Source organism: Myxocyprinus asiaticus, chromosome 37, assembly GCF_019703515.2.
Source record: "Myxocyprinus asiaticus isolate MX2 ecotype Aquarium Trade chromosome 37, UBuf_Myxa_2, whole genome shotgun sequence".
NCBI lineage: Eukaryota > Metazoa > Chordata > Actinopteri > Cypriniformes > Catostomidae > Myxocyprinus > Myxocyprinus asiaticus.
The window spans coordinates 9935236-9949383 of NC_059380.1; the positions used below are offsets into that span (position 1 = coordinate 9935236).

The following is a 14148-nucleotide window of genomic DNA, read 5'->3' on the forward strand; positions in this document are numbered from 1 at the left end:
CACTCAAACATCCAACCGTTCAGTGACACTAATCTACTATAAACCTCATCACCACAATGAGCAGGGAGGGGGCCAGAGCATATTACAGTGTCTGACATCATTTTTGCAAGTTCGTACACCTCTTTAATATTATCTCTAGTGATCTCCAACTGGCAAAGTCGGACATCATCAGTGCCGACATGAATAACAATTTTAGAAAATCTACGTTTAGCATTAGCCAGCACTTGTAAATTTGATCTGATGTCAGACGCTCTGGTACCCGAAATGCGTTTAACGATGGTGGCTGGAGTCTCTATTACCACGTTCCTTACAATAGAATAGAACAGGTACAGGAGAGTGGTGTCGCTTTGCTGAGCGAGTATGCCACCGAGACGTTACCCAAACGCCCTGCTGCGGGGGCTCTACAGCCAGAACCAAAGTGTGTGTGTTGCTCGCTGTACTATTCGCATCCAAAACAGTATCTACCAGCTTCTCTTTCTCACTGACCTCCACTAGCATTCGGATACGGGTCTTTAACTCATTAATCTTCTCCGTCAGCCTTAATAATTCCTTACATTATCACATGTGAATCCCTCACTGCTGACAGAAGAAGCTATATTGAACATGTGGAAGCACTAATATGAGTGGATGCCATGACTTACCACAACTGTTTGTTGTTGTTGGTTGTTCCTGAGCGGCGAGGGTTTGAGATGGATGAGAATCCCTCACGCAATTGTTTGTTGCTATGGTTGTTCTTGATAAGCGGTGCTTTGTGGTCGATGCAATAATATGTGTAACACAGATGAAAAAAGGGTGCACACTGTAAAATGCACGCAGTTTATTCGCGATAAAAATAGAAAGCGGATGCACGTGGAAAAATGCATGCAGTTAAATCGTGATAAGAGAATAATGCGGGGGAAAACCTGATGCATGCTGAAAAATGGCAGATATTAAAGATTAAAAGCTGAAAACAGATAGATAAGTGATGCTAAAAAAGCTAGCAGGCTACAAACACAGACTCGAGCTAGGTGCCAGAAAACAAATGTCAATGTTGCTTTTTTTTTAAAAAAAAATTGTATCTTGACTGTAGTTTATTTTAAGTTATGAGTAGCTTGTATCTTGGGATACAGTTTCAAAGCTTCCCCAATACTACAAATGTAAAAGGCTTCAAAGTTGTGGTTTAAAGCAAACTTCAACTTATGATAAATCTAGATGCAAATCTTTCCTTATTTGCACATCCACTGTCACTCAATGATAGCATGCTGTAATTTTCCACCCTGCATTCTCCATTCATGCTGTACACCATAATGCCAGAGTCAGTGTGTCACCTTTCTTACGACTATTGTATGTGCTGAACATACCCATGTGCAAACACAACCCTCTATTAGGTGGCCTTCCCCCTTCACGATTTACCATCTTTAACACGCCACTTGCTGTGTAGGTAGGTGCTTTCCTCATGGCCTCTGCTGCAGTATAGCCACCTCTGCCAGCACACTGCTCTCCTGGTGCCAGTTGGCCCATGGTTGCCAGGATACACCATCATAAACAGACAGTCTCAGAATACAAATGTCGATGCTAGAGGAATAACTATACATTGCGGGGGATGTGAAAGCAGAAATGCACAAACATAGCTGAGTGCAACCTGGTGCGGAAATTGTCAAACCATCCCATATGGTTCAATACTAATTCAACTAAGCCTTTATTGTGACCTTCCTTTAGGGGAAATCCCTTTTTTTATGGGGCTGAAAATGAATGAATTTAAACTGTAGAACATATCTGTTTTTACCTGGTGATTTAAGGTGGGTATTGCCTCTATAAAAAATTAAAATAAAACATTGATTAGAGCAGAATTAAAAGAAAACTAGCTCCGGGCAAAGTGTCTTTGTATAATATAGAAGAGGTAAAGAGCTTGACCCTTGACCCTGGTTCCCATCCACTTTTATTGTGTGGAAGAGAGCAGCATGAACATACTTTAAAACCTCTCCTGTTGTGTTCCAAGAAAGAAAGAAAGTTCTACAACACTTATTACTCTGTCGGTCTGCATTTGGACTTGAAGCAGAATGGCTTTAATGGCAGCCAGGACATCTAATCTTGTTACTAGTGTGTGTGTGTACTGTAGCTGTATCTCTGGAATTGTGTCTGAAGTGTATCAAGAACTTTATATTCTTCCAATAGTGGCTGTCCTACACCTCCGTTTTCCTGTTTAATATTTTCATAATTACAGGATTTTTTTTGTTTGTTTTTTTTGGTCTTTTTAATTCTAGGCACTTTCGGAACATTAATGAATTATAGGAGAATGTGAAACTCGAAAGCCTCCAATATGTTGTGTTGTCTTCTCCCTTCATCTGTCAGTCTTAATCTGTTGTCATGACACATCTTATTTGCTTTGATACTTTGTTTACTCAACAATACGCTGTGAAGAAAAAGCCCTCCATAAGCCCTCCAATAATGAATGCCAACAAATGTGCGTAAAATGTAGGGCATACTAGATTGTAATATATGCTAAAAGAAAGTGCATACTATATCTAGCATTCTAGAAATGTACTGCATGCTCTGATATTGGTAAAAAAAAAAAAAAAAAAAAAAAAATATATATATATATATATATATATATATATATATATATATATATATATGTAGATGACTGCAAGCTTTTTGGCATTTCTGAGTAGGCAGTGACAAGGTAGAGGGGGGTAAATTGTTAGAAGGCAAGTTTGATGAGGACACTGTCAAAATTATTAAATTGGTAAGTTTCCTCCCAATAATGTTGAAAATAGTCCCCTAATGAAAACAGTTAATCTTCTACTGAGTGTCAGAAAGGTCCTTTGAGGTGAACATACAGTATTTAAATTGCAGCCTCCATAACTTGATGCTGTAGGCCTTCTTGAATGTAAATTTTCAGTTAGTATGCATAATATATTTGACTTATAAGGAAAGGATGATGTATGAATCTCTTGGTCTGAAACAATTCAGAGTCTTTTTTATTTCTTGTCTTTGGATCCTAAACCATGACATCTAGCAAAGTCACCATGATTTTATTTCAGCATTTTGCATTTGTTGGTTTTCTTTGTCATGATAAAAGCATATACCTGAGAAAAGAAAGAGCAAATTTTCATAGTTTTCTAGCATGCAGGGGTTTTTTTTATTTGCTTTTCCCACTAAAAGGGGTGGCTGTCAATCTAGATAAATTACACACAGCATCTAATAGTACTTGCTTGCTGTTTGTGTCCTAGTAAGTGCTCTGACTCTGTCTGATTTGTTTAATATGTTTTTAATCAGACCATTTTTCATTTCTGTAGAAAATATGAGTGGTGCTTGCTTTTCCATCATGATGGGTGTTGTGGATGCTTAGCAAGGGGTTGCTATGCAGTTGCTAAGGTGTTCTGTGAGGTTTTGATGCATTGCTAGGTGGCTGCTATGGTGTGCTAGGTAGTTAGTAGGTGATTTCTTGCTGGATCAAGTCAAAAGAGTGCATCCCAGAGTCCCTGGGATATTCCGTTAATCAAAATATGAGTCACTACTTCAATGCAAGTCTGTGAGATTTGACTATTAGCCAGGTGCGTACATAATGTAAGCATCTACATTATATGTTCTACATTGTGCCAATATTCCCTTATCTAGAAACCACACTCATTCACCAGGCACAGATTAACCAACAGACCATTTTTGTGTCACCACTAATGGCTTTAAATACTCAGTCTGTCACATCTGATCATTGGATTATGTTTATTGTTAGGTAAATGTTCCATGTGAATGACATCTGTCTTGTTTATATGTGTGCCAACAGCCACACATGCTGCATATGTGCATTGCTGTTAGAGTCTAATAATTTCTAAATACAGCACTGACTGTATGATGTAAATTGTAAAATTGAAATGAAAAGCAGATGTACAGTGGCAAACCAACACAGATTCCTTCACATGCATTTGCCTTTTCCTCTGTTTTCTGATTGCAAATCTTTAAAAAAGCACATGAAAGAACACAATAAACAACATTGTAATTCACATATATGCCTATAATTACTGTATTATAACTGTGTAACTACATGATAATTAACCTAATTTTTAAACCCACACAAGAAATACCCCAAAAAGTAAATTATTTTGTTAAACAGTATTTAAAATGATCATGGACATAAATTACTGAAATATTGTAAGGTATGTTATCCAGTTTGTGATAACGTACAATACCTGAATAGTTGTGCATCGCACATTGTTTTGATGTTAAGCACAAAGCAATTGTATTTTTTATGGTTTATTGCTTCATTGTCTTGTGCTTGTGTAGTCAGACAATGCTGTAGTGGTATTTTAATCATTTTTACACGTCCTTTTCTCATGTCGCGAGTTGTATATATTGTATAAGCAAACACATTGTGGTTCAAGACAAGCATGCCCTTCATCCCCCTGGCAATGCACAGAGATTTAGCATATCTCTTTCTGATTTACCACAGAGCCTACGCAAGTGTTTAAAGTGTCCTTTTTTTTTTTTTTTTGTCATATAGAATTGTGGGTCATTTTCTTTGCCATTACATTACCCGTGGTGTGAACTAACACTTGCATTATGATTAAATGCATGATTTGTAGTGTGACCAACATTCGAACGACTTCATTAGTAATCTGCAAATTCTCCTCTCAGAATTCAGGGTTGTGAATTTATACACTTTGAGGGTAATGATTTGATTAAGGCTATTTTCCAGTTGTACTGAGAGAACTGGGTATCATTCTTAATGGATTATCGCCTGACTCCTAAAACCATGTCATATATCCATATAATAACCATGCCAGATAATTCAGAGCAAATCAAAACTGTGGCATACTGATAATGCAAACATTCCTTACAAGCCTGGCTTCATGATTTTTACATACTGTTTATGTATGCAAGTCAGTAATTAAAATAACGGGATTCTTCTGGTTTAATTGCCACTGTTCAGGGCTGATTAGGAGTAAACAAGATTAAAAAAGACTTGTGTATGAGTACCAACATGGGTCCAAGTCACTGTTTTCCAAGTGAAGGTCAAGTCTCAAGTATTAGATTTTGAGTCATATCTTAAGTAAAAAATTAGTTGACTTTAATGTAAATGCTGTAAAAATATCTGTTTTTGAATATGATCATAATCAATGTACCTGGATTAATTACAGAAAATTTAATTCACTTACTTTTTATTGTTCCAGTTGTTTGCTGCAAAAAAGTTTTAGATAAGTATATAGATTGAGGGGTTTTATTTGTTTCTTTTTGAAATGTAATGCTGTTTGTTGCTTCAACATACTTTGGAAATCTGTGATGCTCTAACCCATCCTGTTAAATTACGATTCAATTTCCAATCGTGTCTGCTAGGATTACTGTATTAGATGTCTCATTCACAAATAACACATTCCCCAGTCTCCAGAAAATGTACGTTTTTTTATGGAATTCGCTCTGGCCTCAGTTGGGTGATTTCAGACCTTGTTAAAAGTTCAGTCACATGCTCCTCAGTGCATAATGAATTAACACTGAACAACATGGTCTTAAATGCTATCAGGATGGGAAATGGCTCCTTAGATCCATATGTTGGTTTTTATATTACAATAATGTTAGTTAAGTGGAACAGCTTTCTTCAGCAAAAATGGAAATACTAAATTATAGTTTATTTAATATTATACAACAGTTAATTCTGATCCTCTAATCTGATTGGACAAGCAGTGTTCTAAGAGAGCTGATATTCAGAATTACAACACTGGGACTCTTCACTGTTTATTTAATTTGGCTTGTCTGTTTTTGTGGTATTTCAGACAGGCTGTCAGTCAGTGCGTAGCTTGGCGACATGCAAAGATTGATCCAGTTTTGGCAAGTAACTGGCCTTCTTGTGTGTAAAATGTAAGTTACTCAGTATTACTTGTTTATAATACATCTTGTATTATTGAATATTTTTGTATTATAATAGTATTCTAATATTGCGGCTAAATCATAGTCATGCTGATGTTCAGACACAAGCAATAACTCTTGCTTATATGATTCAGCTTAATTATGCTGTGATGTTGTTGAGGATTTGATTGTGATTGGATGATGATCATAACACTTGCATATTTTGACTAGTATTCAGTAAAAAAAAAATAATAATAATTGTTTAAGCATCAGAAACCATAATAGAAAAACATAAATCTTTTCTGCTAAATATCTGATGGCAAGCTTCCCACACCGTTTCACATGACAAATATTTGTTGACTGGTGCTAGGATTGCCTGTTACTGTAAGCAGATATTTTTTAAACCCAAGTATTACTCCAAAGTAAAAACTCAGACTCAGAACTGTATAATTCGGACCTTGGGAGGATTCCTGAAAAGTTTCTGACATTTGTGTGAACTTTGTGCATGTCTCTTTGTGTCTGTATATCTTCTGTCTGAATCTCACTCCACACTATCCAGACAACGCTAAGCAGTACCTACTGACAGTTAAATCAAGCTTTGCATCTCAGATCAAAGACTCCCCTGGAGAGATGACTCTATATCGACAGATTAAATGGAAATGTATTCTGCTTTTTGTAATGCTATTCCTCTCTCTTTCTTTTTTCTCCAATAAATTGCAAAGGGGCGGCATTCCCAAAAGAACAACATGTATCAACTTTAAATGGTCCCGTTCTACCTCATCTCTTTAATGCACACACCGTAGACAAATGTGAAGCTGCCTGGCTTGTAAGAGGTGATATGAGGGAGAAAGAAAGATAGAAAGAAAGAAAGAGACATTTGGGGTACTAGAGACATTGTGTTGGCCCAACCCCCACCCTTCATCTGTCCTTATAGTCTAATGTAGACACATACACTGGCGGTCAAAAGTTTGGAATTATGTATAGATTTTGCTCTTATGGAAAGAAATTGGTACTTTTATTCACCAAAGTAGCATTCATCTGATCACAATGTATAGTCAGGACATTAGTAACGTGAAAAATTACTATTACAATTTGAAAAAAAAAAAATGTTCAGAACTTTTTAAACTACTTCAAAGAGTTTTCATCAAAAAATCCTCCACGTGCATCAATGGCAGCCTTGCAGATCCTTGGCATTCTAGCTGTCAGTTTGTACAGATACTCAGGTGACATTTCACCCCCACGCTTCCTGTCGCACTTGCCATAGATGTGGTCTTGTCTGGTATTTCTCACGCACCTTACAGTCTAGCTGATCCCACAAAAGCTCAATGGGGTTAAGATCCATAACACTCTTTTCCAATTATCTGTTGTCCAATATCTGTGTTTCTTTGCCCACTCTAACTTTTTCTTTTTCTGTTTCAAAAGTGGCATTTTCTTTGCAATTCTTCCCATAAGGCCTGCACCACTGAGTCTTCTCTTTACTGTTGTACATGAAACTGGTGTTGAGCGGGTAGAATTCAATGAAGCTGTCAGCTGAGGACATGTGAGGTATCTATTTCTCAAACTAAGGACTCTGATGTACTTGTCCTCTTGTTTAGTTGTACATCTTGCCTTCCACATCTCTTTCTGTCCTTGTTAGAACCAGTTGTCTTTGAAGACTGTAGTGTACGCAAAACAATGATTGACTGACGAGTTTCTAGAGAAAGCTGTTTCTTTTTTGCCATTTTTGACCTAATATTGACCTTAAGACATGCCAGTCTATTGCATATTGTGGCAACTCAAAAACAAACACAAAGACAATGTTAAGCTTCATTTAACGAACCAAATAGCTTTCAGCTGTGTTTGATATAATGGCAAATGATTTTCTAGTACCAAATTAGCAATTTAGCATGATTACTCAAGGATAAGGTTTTGGAGTGATGGCTGCTGGAAATGGGGCCTGTCTAGATTTGATCAAAAATTACTTTTTCAAATAGTGAAGGTGCTATTTTTTACATCAGTAATGTGCTGACTATACATTGTGATCAGTTGAATTCCACTTTGGTGAATAAAAGTATCAATTTCTTTCCATAAGAGCAAAATCTGTACATTATTCCAAACTTTTGACTTCCAGTGTGTGTGTGTATATATATATATATATATATATACACTATATTGCCAAAAGTATTCGCTCATCTGCCTTTAGACGCATATGAACTTAAGTGACATCCCATTCTTAATCCATAGGGTTTAATATGACGTCGGCCCACCCTTTGCATCTATAACAGCTTCAACTCTTCTGGGAAGGCTTTCCACAAGGTTTAGGAGTGTGTTTATGGGAATTTTTGACCATTCTTCCAGAAGCGCATTTGTGAGGTCAGACACTGATGTTGGACGAGAAGGCCTGGCTCGCAGTCTTCGCTCTAATTCATCCCAAAGGTGCTCTATCGGGTTGAGGTCAGGACTCTGTGCAGGCCAGTCAAGTTCTTCCGCACCAGACTCGCTCATCCATGTCTTTAAGGACCTTGCTTTGTGCACTGGTGCGCAGTCATGTTGGAACAGGAAGGGGCCATCTCCAAACTGTTCCCACAAAGTTGGGAGCATGGAATTGTCCAAAATCTCTTGGTATGCTGAAGCATTCAGAGTTCCTTTCACTGGAACTAAGGGGCCAAGCCCAGCTCCTGAAAAACAACCCTACACCATAATCCCCCCTCCACCAAACTTCACAGTTGGCACAATGCAGTCAGACAAGTACCGTTCTCCTGGCAACCGCCAAACCTAGACTCGTCCATCAGATTGCCAGATGGAGAAGCGTGATTCGTCACTCCAGAGAACGCGTCTCCACTGCTCTAGAGTCCAGTGGCAGCGTGCTTTACACCACTGGTGATGTATGGCTTGGATGCAGTTGCTCGGCCATGGAAACCCATTCCATGAAGCTCTCTACGCACTGTTCTTGAGCTAATCTGAAGGCCACATGAACTTTGGAGGTCTGTAGCGATTGACTCTGCAGAAAGTTGCCGACCTCTGCGCACTATGCGCCTCAGCATCCGCTGACCCCGCTCTGTCATTTTACGTGGCCTACCACTTCGTGGCTGAGTTGCTGTCATTCCCAATCGCTTCCACTTTGTTATAATACCACTGACAGTTGACTGTGGAATATTTAGTAGCGAGGAAATTTCACGACTGGACTTGTTGCACAGGTGGCATCCTATCACAGTACCACGCTGGAATTCACTGAGCTCCTGAGAGCGGCCCATTCTTTCACAAATGTTTGTAGAAGCAGTCTGCATGCCTAGGTGCTTCATTTTATACACCTGTGGCCATGGAAGTGATTGGAACACCTGAATTCAATTATTTGGATGGGTGAGCGAATACTTTTGGCAATATAGTGTATATATATATATATATATATATATATATATATATATATATATATATATATATATATATATATATATACACACACAGAGAGAGAGAGAGAGAGAGAGAGAGAGAGACTGTATATGTACTCCATGATATATAAGGAATGTTGCAACATACACAGTACTTGACATTCAATCAAAACTGCAATCATATATTCAATGCAAAAATAACCACAACAAAGCTTTAAAATACTCTTTTAAAATGTTTTATCAGGTAACCTAAAATGTACGCTATGTGGTAACATTTAAATTAACTGTTTATATTAAAGTGAAAAAATATTATTTAATATAAATTCACCAGTCTGACTTCATTTGAATAAAAGTATTTTTTAGAGTCAGATCAGGTAGAAATAGCTCTTTGGCATCAAAACTGTAAGTTTTCGGCTTTACATTGTAAACGTACACTATACAAGTAAGCATTCAATATGGTATGTTGTTTTATGCATCCATTATTTTTTCAGACACCCAGTAATTCTGCTCTGTGTAATTTAGTTGATATGATAAAGTGTCTCAAGCTACAGCTGCAAACAGTATTATAGAGTTTGCTACACTACAAAGCTCTTGATCTAGAAGGTCACTGAAACAAGGGCATGAAAGTGATTTGAATCGATCCATATGCCTGATCAAGCCTCCATTTGATAGATGGCGTTCCACAAAAACTGGCACAGTAATCTGTTTTTTGGGATAAATTGGAAATAGAAAAAAGTGAGTACGAAAAATAACTGTACTACAAAACCATTGTGTACTATCATGGATGGCCCCTCTGAATTTAGTTTTGTGTGTTATTTTATACTGATGATGTCAATACTTTTAAATTACATTACTTTGGGAATGTAATATAACTAAATATCAAGTAAGTATTGACCCTTATGAGGACTGAGCTAAATGTCAGCAGTACCTTCTCTCAAGTTACCAGTCATTCCAAAATTATGTCACATAGTTTTGTGCACATTTCAACAGATGGACCATAAGGGAGTAGAACTTTTATAAGAGGATAGAGGAGCATTGACAGGAAATGATTCAGTCAGATTTAAACCACATAAGTGCCACCATGCAATGTGTCAGAGCATGAGCATAATCCACTAGGTCATGTCTTCAACACAAGGTTATTACAGTTTTGGATTTTTAATTTAGTTTTCATTTCTTTTTTATATTCAATTTGTCATTTCAATTTTGTTTAGTTTTCATTTTCTCAGTCTTTTCTAGTTTCGGTTTAGTTATTTTTATTTTAGTTTTAGTATTTTATGTCTGCCAAAGCTAAAGCATTTACTGGTATCATTTAAAACAGTGGTTCTCAACCTTTTTTGATGAATGCCCCCCTACTTCGTTCCCTTCAAAACATAAAACACAAAACTCAACATTTGTATTATTTGCTTAATTTGCTTGATGCAACATCGATGCATTGCATAATTTTAAAGATTTGTTAATAAATTCAGCAGGCTTATGCATAAGAAACCTTGCATTTCTTACATTTAGGCAGATGGAGGGCTGTATCTGGGGCCTATAAAATGAAAATGCAAAGACGGAAACTAATAATAAAAGTGGTATTGTTATTATATTTCCAAAAATAAGTGAAAATATCAATAATATTGCCTATTTTGTCCCACTGAAATGCTCATTCTACATTACAGCATTGATTTTGATTTGGATGTAGATGTAAATTTACTCATATCAACAACAGTAAGGTTATCTATAACATCTGTAAAAAGTAAAACTTAGCACCTAATTTATGTTACTAAATTATTCTAAAAGTGTGACTGAGTTGGAACTTCTTTCATCAGGTTCTTATTGTTCAAAATGAGTAATCTCTTGGAATTTCTGAAGGCAAACAAAATCAGTTATATTTTCTTACACTCAAACACAAATATTTTAGCCTATTATTTTTTTTAGGATTTACATTTACATTTCTGTTTCATCTAAACAAAAATAGTGTATTTTGCATTTTCCCTTATGAACATTTTAATGTATTTATCTATTTATTTTTATAGTTTTAACAGTGGTATTTGTAACAGTACATAGTAAACACATGGAAGCATGGATCTTCTTCACCATTGTGGTTAGATGTAACATGATTTCTATAAAACAAATGATGGCATTTTTGTAATTACCAACAGTAGGCCTACACTAAACAGGTAAAAACAATAAATAAAAAATATAAACATTTAAAAGTTGTAACAAAAATGTATTCTATTCCCTCACTCCCCTAATGTAGCCTATGTCAAATTGAATAGAGCTGAATTAGTGATATGATAATATGTATTATGAATCTATGACAATTTGGCCATATCTGATTATTGGAGGGGATTTGACCCCCTCAAAGTATATTGTGGTTACGGCCTTGCTCACAGTGCTGCAATGATCAGAGGTGTGCGTTTAAGAGCTTAAGATGCACCTGCTTTGTGCTCACACTGCTCTGTCCATTGAGCTGTATTCACCTACAGAGCCATACAGGTGCATTAGTGGAGGTTGTGACTTCGCCTGTCTATTTGATGCTGCTAAACCAGATACATCTGATGCGTTGCTAGACTTCAGAATCAGATGAACCTTGGTACAAATGCATACCAACCCGTATAATGGAGTCTAGATAAACATTTGAATGCAAACAAGAACTTGATGATAGATTTGATTAACATGACTGATAAACACCCCCCATTTGTAACCTAAATCCCCTCTCTACTAATTTGCTCTCAGTGCCCCCTGGAATTCTTTGAACACCAACTGGGGGGCAGTACCCATTGAGAACCCCTGATTTGAAACATCTAATGTCTTTGAATTTCTCAGAGCAACCTTGTGTTACCTCTACATAGTGGCACTTTCTTGTTTAATTAATGTGGTTTGTAAATGTTTCAAATTGTATAGCATAGGGTGAAGATGGGTAAAGTGGGACAGTTAAGTTTGACCCCTATTGTATCCAAATGTATTTCCATAAATGGTTAAGAATCATTACTAAACTAATCTTTGAGAAGTAAACAATTAACTTTTTGAGGTTTTAAATAGATGATTTACACCAGGATGTGAGGCTCATTTCATGACCACCGGTGGGAAAAGCGATGGTAAAGAAAATGAGAGAAATTTGAGGCAAATCTTTTGAAGGTGATAAAGTAAAAGTTGACTTAATTTTTGTAAATTTTCCACATGATGATATGTGATGTGAAAGTGTGTAAGAAAATATACTAATTAATTTAATAAATAAATTTTCCTCTGTCCCACTGGATTTAGTCAAAAGAGGGTCTCCAGAGGTTTTTCTTCCCAGTATTGAGTATTTCTTAATTTTTGCTTTTGACTAAGATAGGAGAGCTTTCTATAAATGTATAATGTCAGGTTATGTGACATTTGGATCATAATTAAAAGTGACAACAACAACAACAACAAAAGTACAATTTTCAAAAGTGTCCCACTTTGCGCATTTTCACCCTACTGTGTATAAAAAACTAAAAATAAATTAATTCAAGGTCATTTTTATTTTATTTTAGTTTGGTTTTGAGTTATGAAAAAGTATTTTAGTTTAGTTTCAGTTTGTCCAATCTTTTCAGTTTTAATTTTTATTTCATTTAACAAAAATGTTTCAGATTTAGTTTTTGTTTACGATAACACTACTTCAAAAACTCAAAATTATAGTCAAAAGTGTTCTCTTACTGTTTGTTTCTTCATATAAATGTATATATTTTTCTAAATATAAATAATTAAAAAATAATTATTTTATTTATATGTTAAGACACATGTCTTGACATAACCAAATAGTCAAAAGAAATAATCTGCTAAAACAAAATCACAGATCCCATTTTTCTTAAAAAAAGAAAAAAATTTTTTTTTTTTTGTTTTTTTAAAGTGCATCTGCACATACCAAAATGATGTTGGCAATGTTCTGCAGGGAATGTGAATGACCTAAAATGTTCCAGTAATAGAGTGAATCAAGCATATATTTTTTTATAAACATGACACAGAGAGGTCAATTTGCATTCTAATGAAACTGTCCATAGTCTGTTTAATTCAGTTCAATCAGCTACCTTATGTTTGCTGGAACAATGTGAGATTGTTCTTGTGAACAATAAAAATATATGTATTTAACTAATGCATGTTAATATGCAAAAAGAAGGCTCATCTTCCTTCTGCATATGATCTGCTGCATGCATTTACACTATAAAAGGGCTATTCACACCAAAATCAAAACACAAATGTGAATTGAAATGCAGACGAAAGGTCATGGGCGGCGCTATGGGTGGGCTAACGGGGCTTAAGCCCCGAATGTTTTCAGTAAAGCCCCGAATGTTTTTATTCTCTCTTAGTGATGTCAAAAGGATCAGTGCTTTAGTATTAAGTTGATACTAAAATATAAATATACTTTCTATGGTATCGATAATTTCAAATACAGTCTCAATTCAGTACCAACTCAAGTCAGTGTCTTGTTGGCGGCTGCTTTCCAGCACTCATACGTATGAGCGTGCATGCAAGAGTGCTCGCGACTTGCATTTTGATGTGTCTTGATATTGGAAACTGTGTTGACTTGGTCCATCCACATTTAAGTACCAAAAAATAAAATATTCAACTAAATTTGAAAAGAGTTAGTGCATGATTGTAAGGGGGTTCGAGGGAAAGAATATAAATAATAGTTTAATAATAAACTTAAACAAAAACACACACAACCATAAAACACACACAGTACAGCTGCCTGTAATTCTCTCTCTCTCGAACTGTCATCCCTGGCCTCCTTTATCCCTCGCGTGCCCCATCAGGCTGATTGGGGACCGGGCGTGCGTCATTCCAGCCCGGCCCCACCCTCCTCGGCTCTACACTCCTCCCAGCGTTGCCTCAGGCCGGGGAGCCTCCGGCATGACGTACATCCCCCCTTCCTCTCCGGGGGGCGTGCCTTGCGCCCCGACTGCCGACGGGTTATTCCCGCCTTTCTCGACCTGGGAGGAGACAGGAGGGG

At 36.6% G+C, this 14148-nt stretch overlaps 1 protein-coding gene across 1 annotated transcript in view; it reads left to right on the forward strand.

Moving 5' to 3' along the window:
- Positions 1 to 7949: 7949 nt before the first annotated feature.
- The window catches only part of LOC127427968 (uncharacterized), a 75243-nt gene continuing 69044 nt past the window's right edge, over positions 7950 to 14148 (forward strand). Inside the window, exon 1 of the mRNA XM_051675973.1 lies at positions 7950 to 8247. Coding sequence (XP_051531933.1) covers positions 8132 to 8247 — 116 coding nt within the window. The 5' untranslated portion in view covers positions 7950 to 8131. The remainder of the gene's footprint in view (positions 8248 to 14148) is intronic.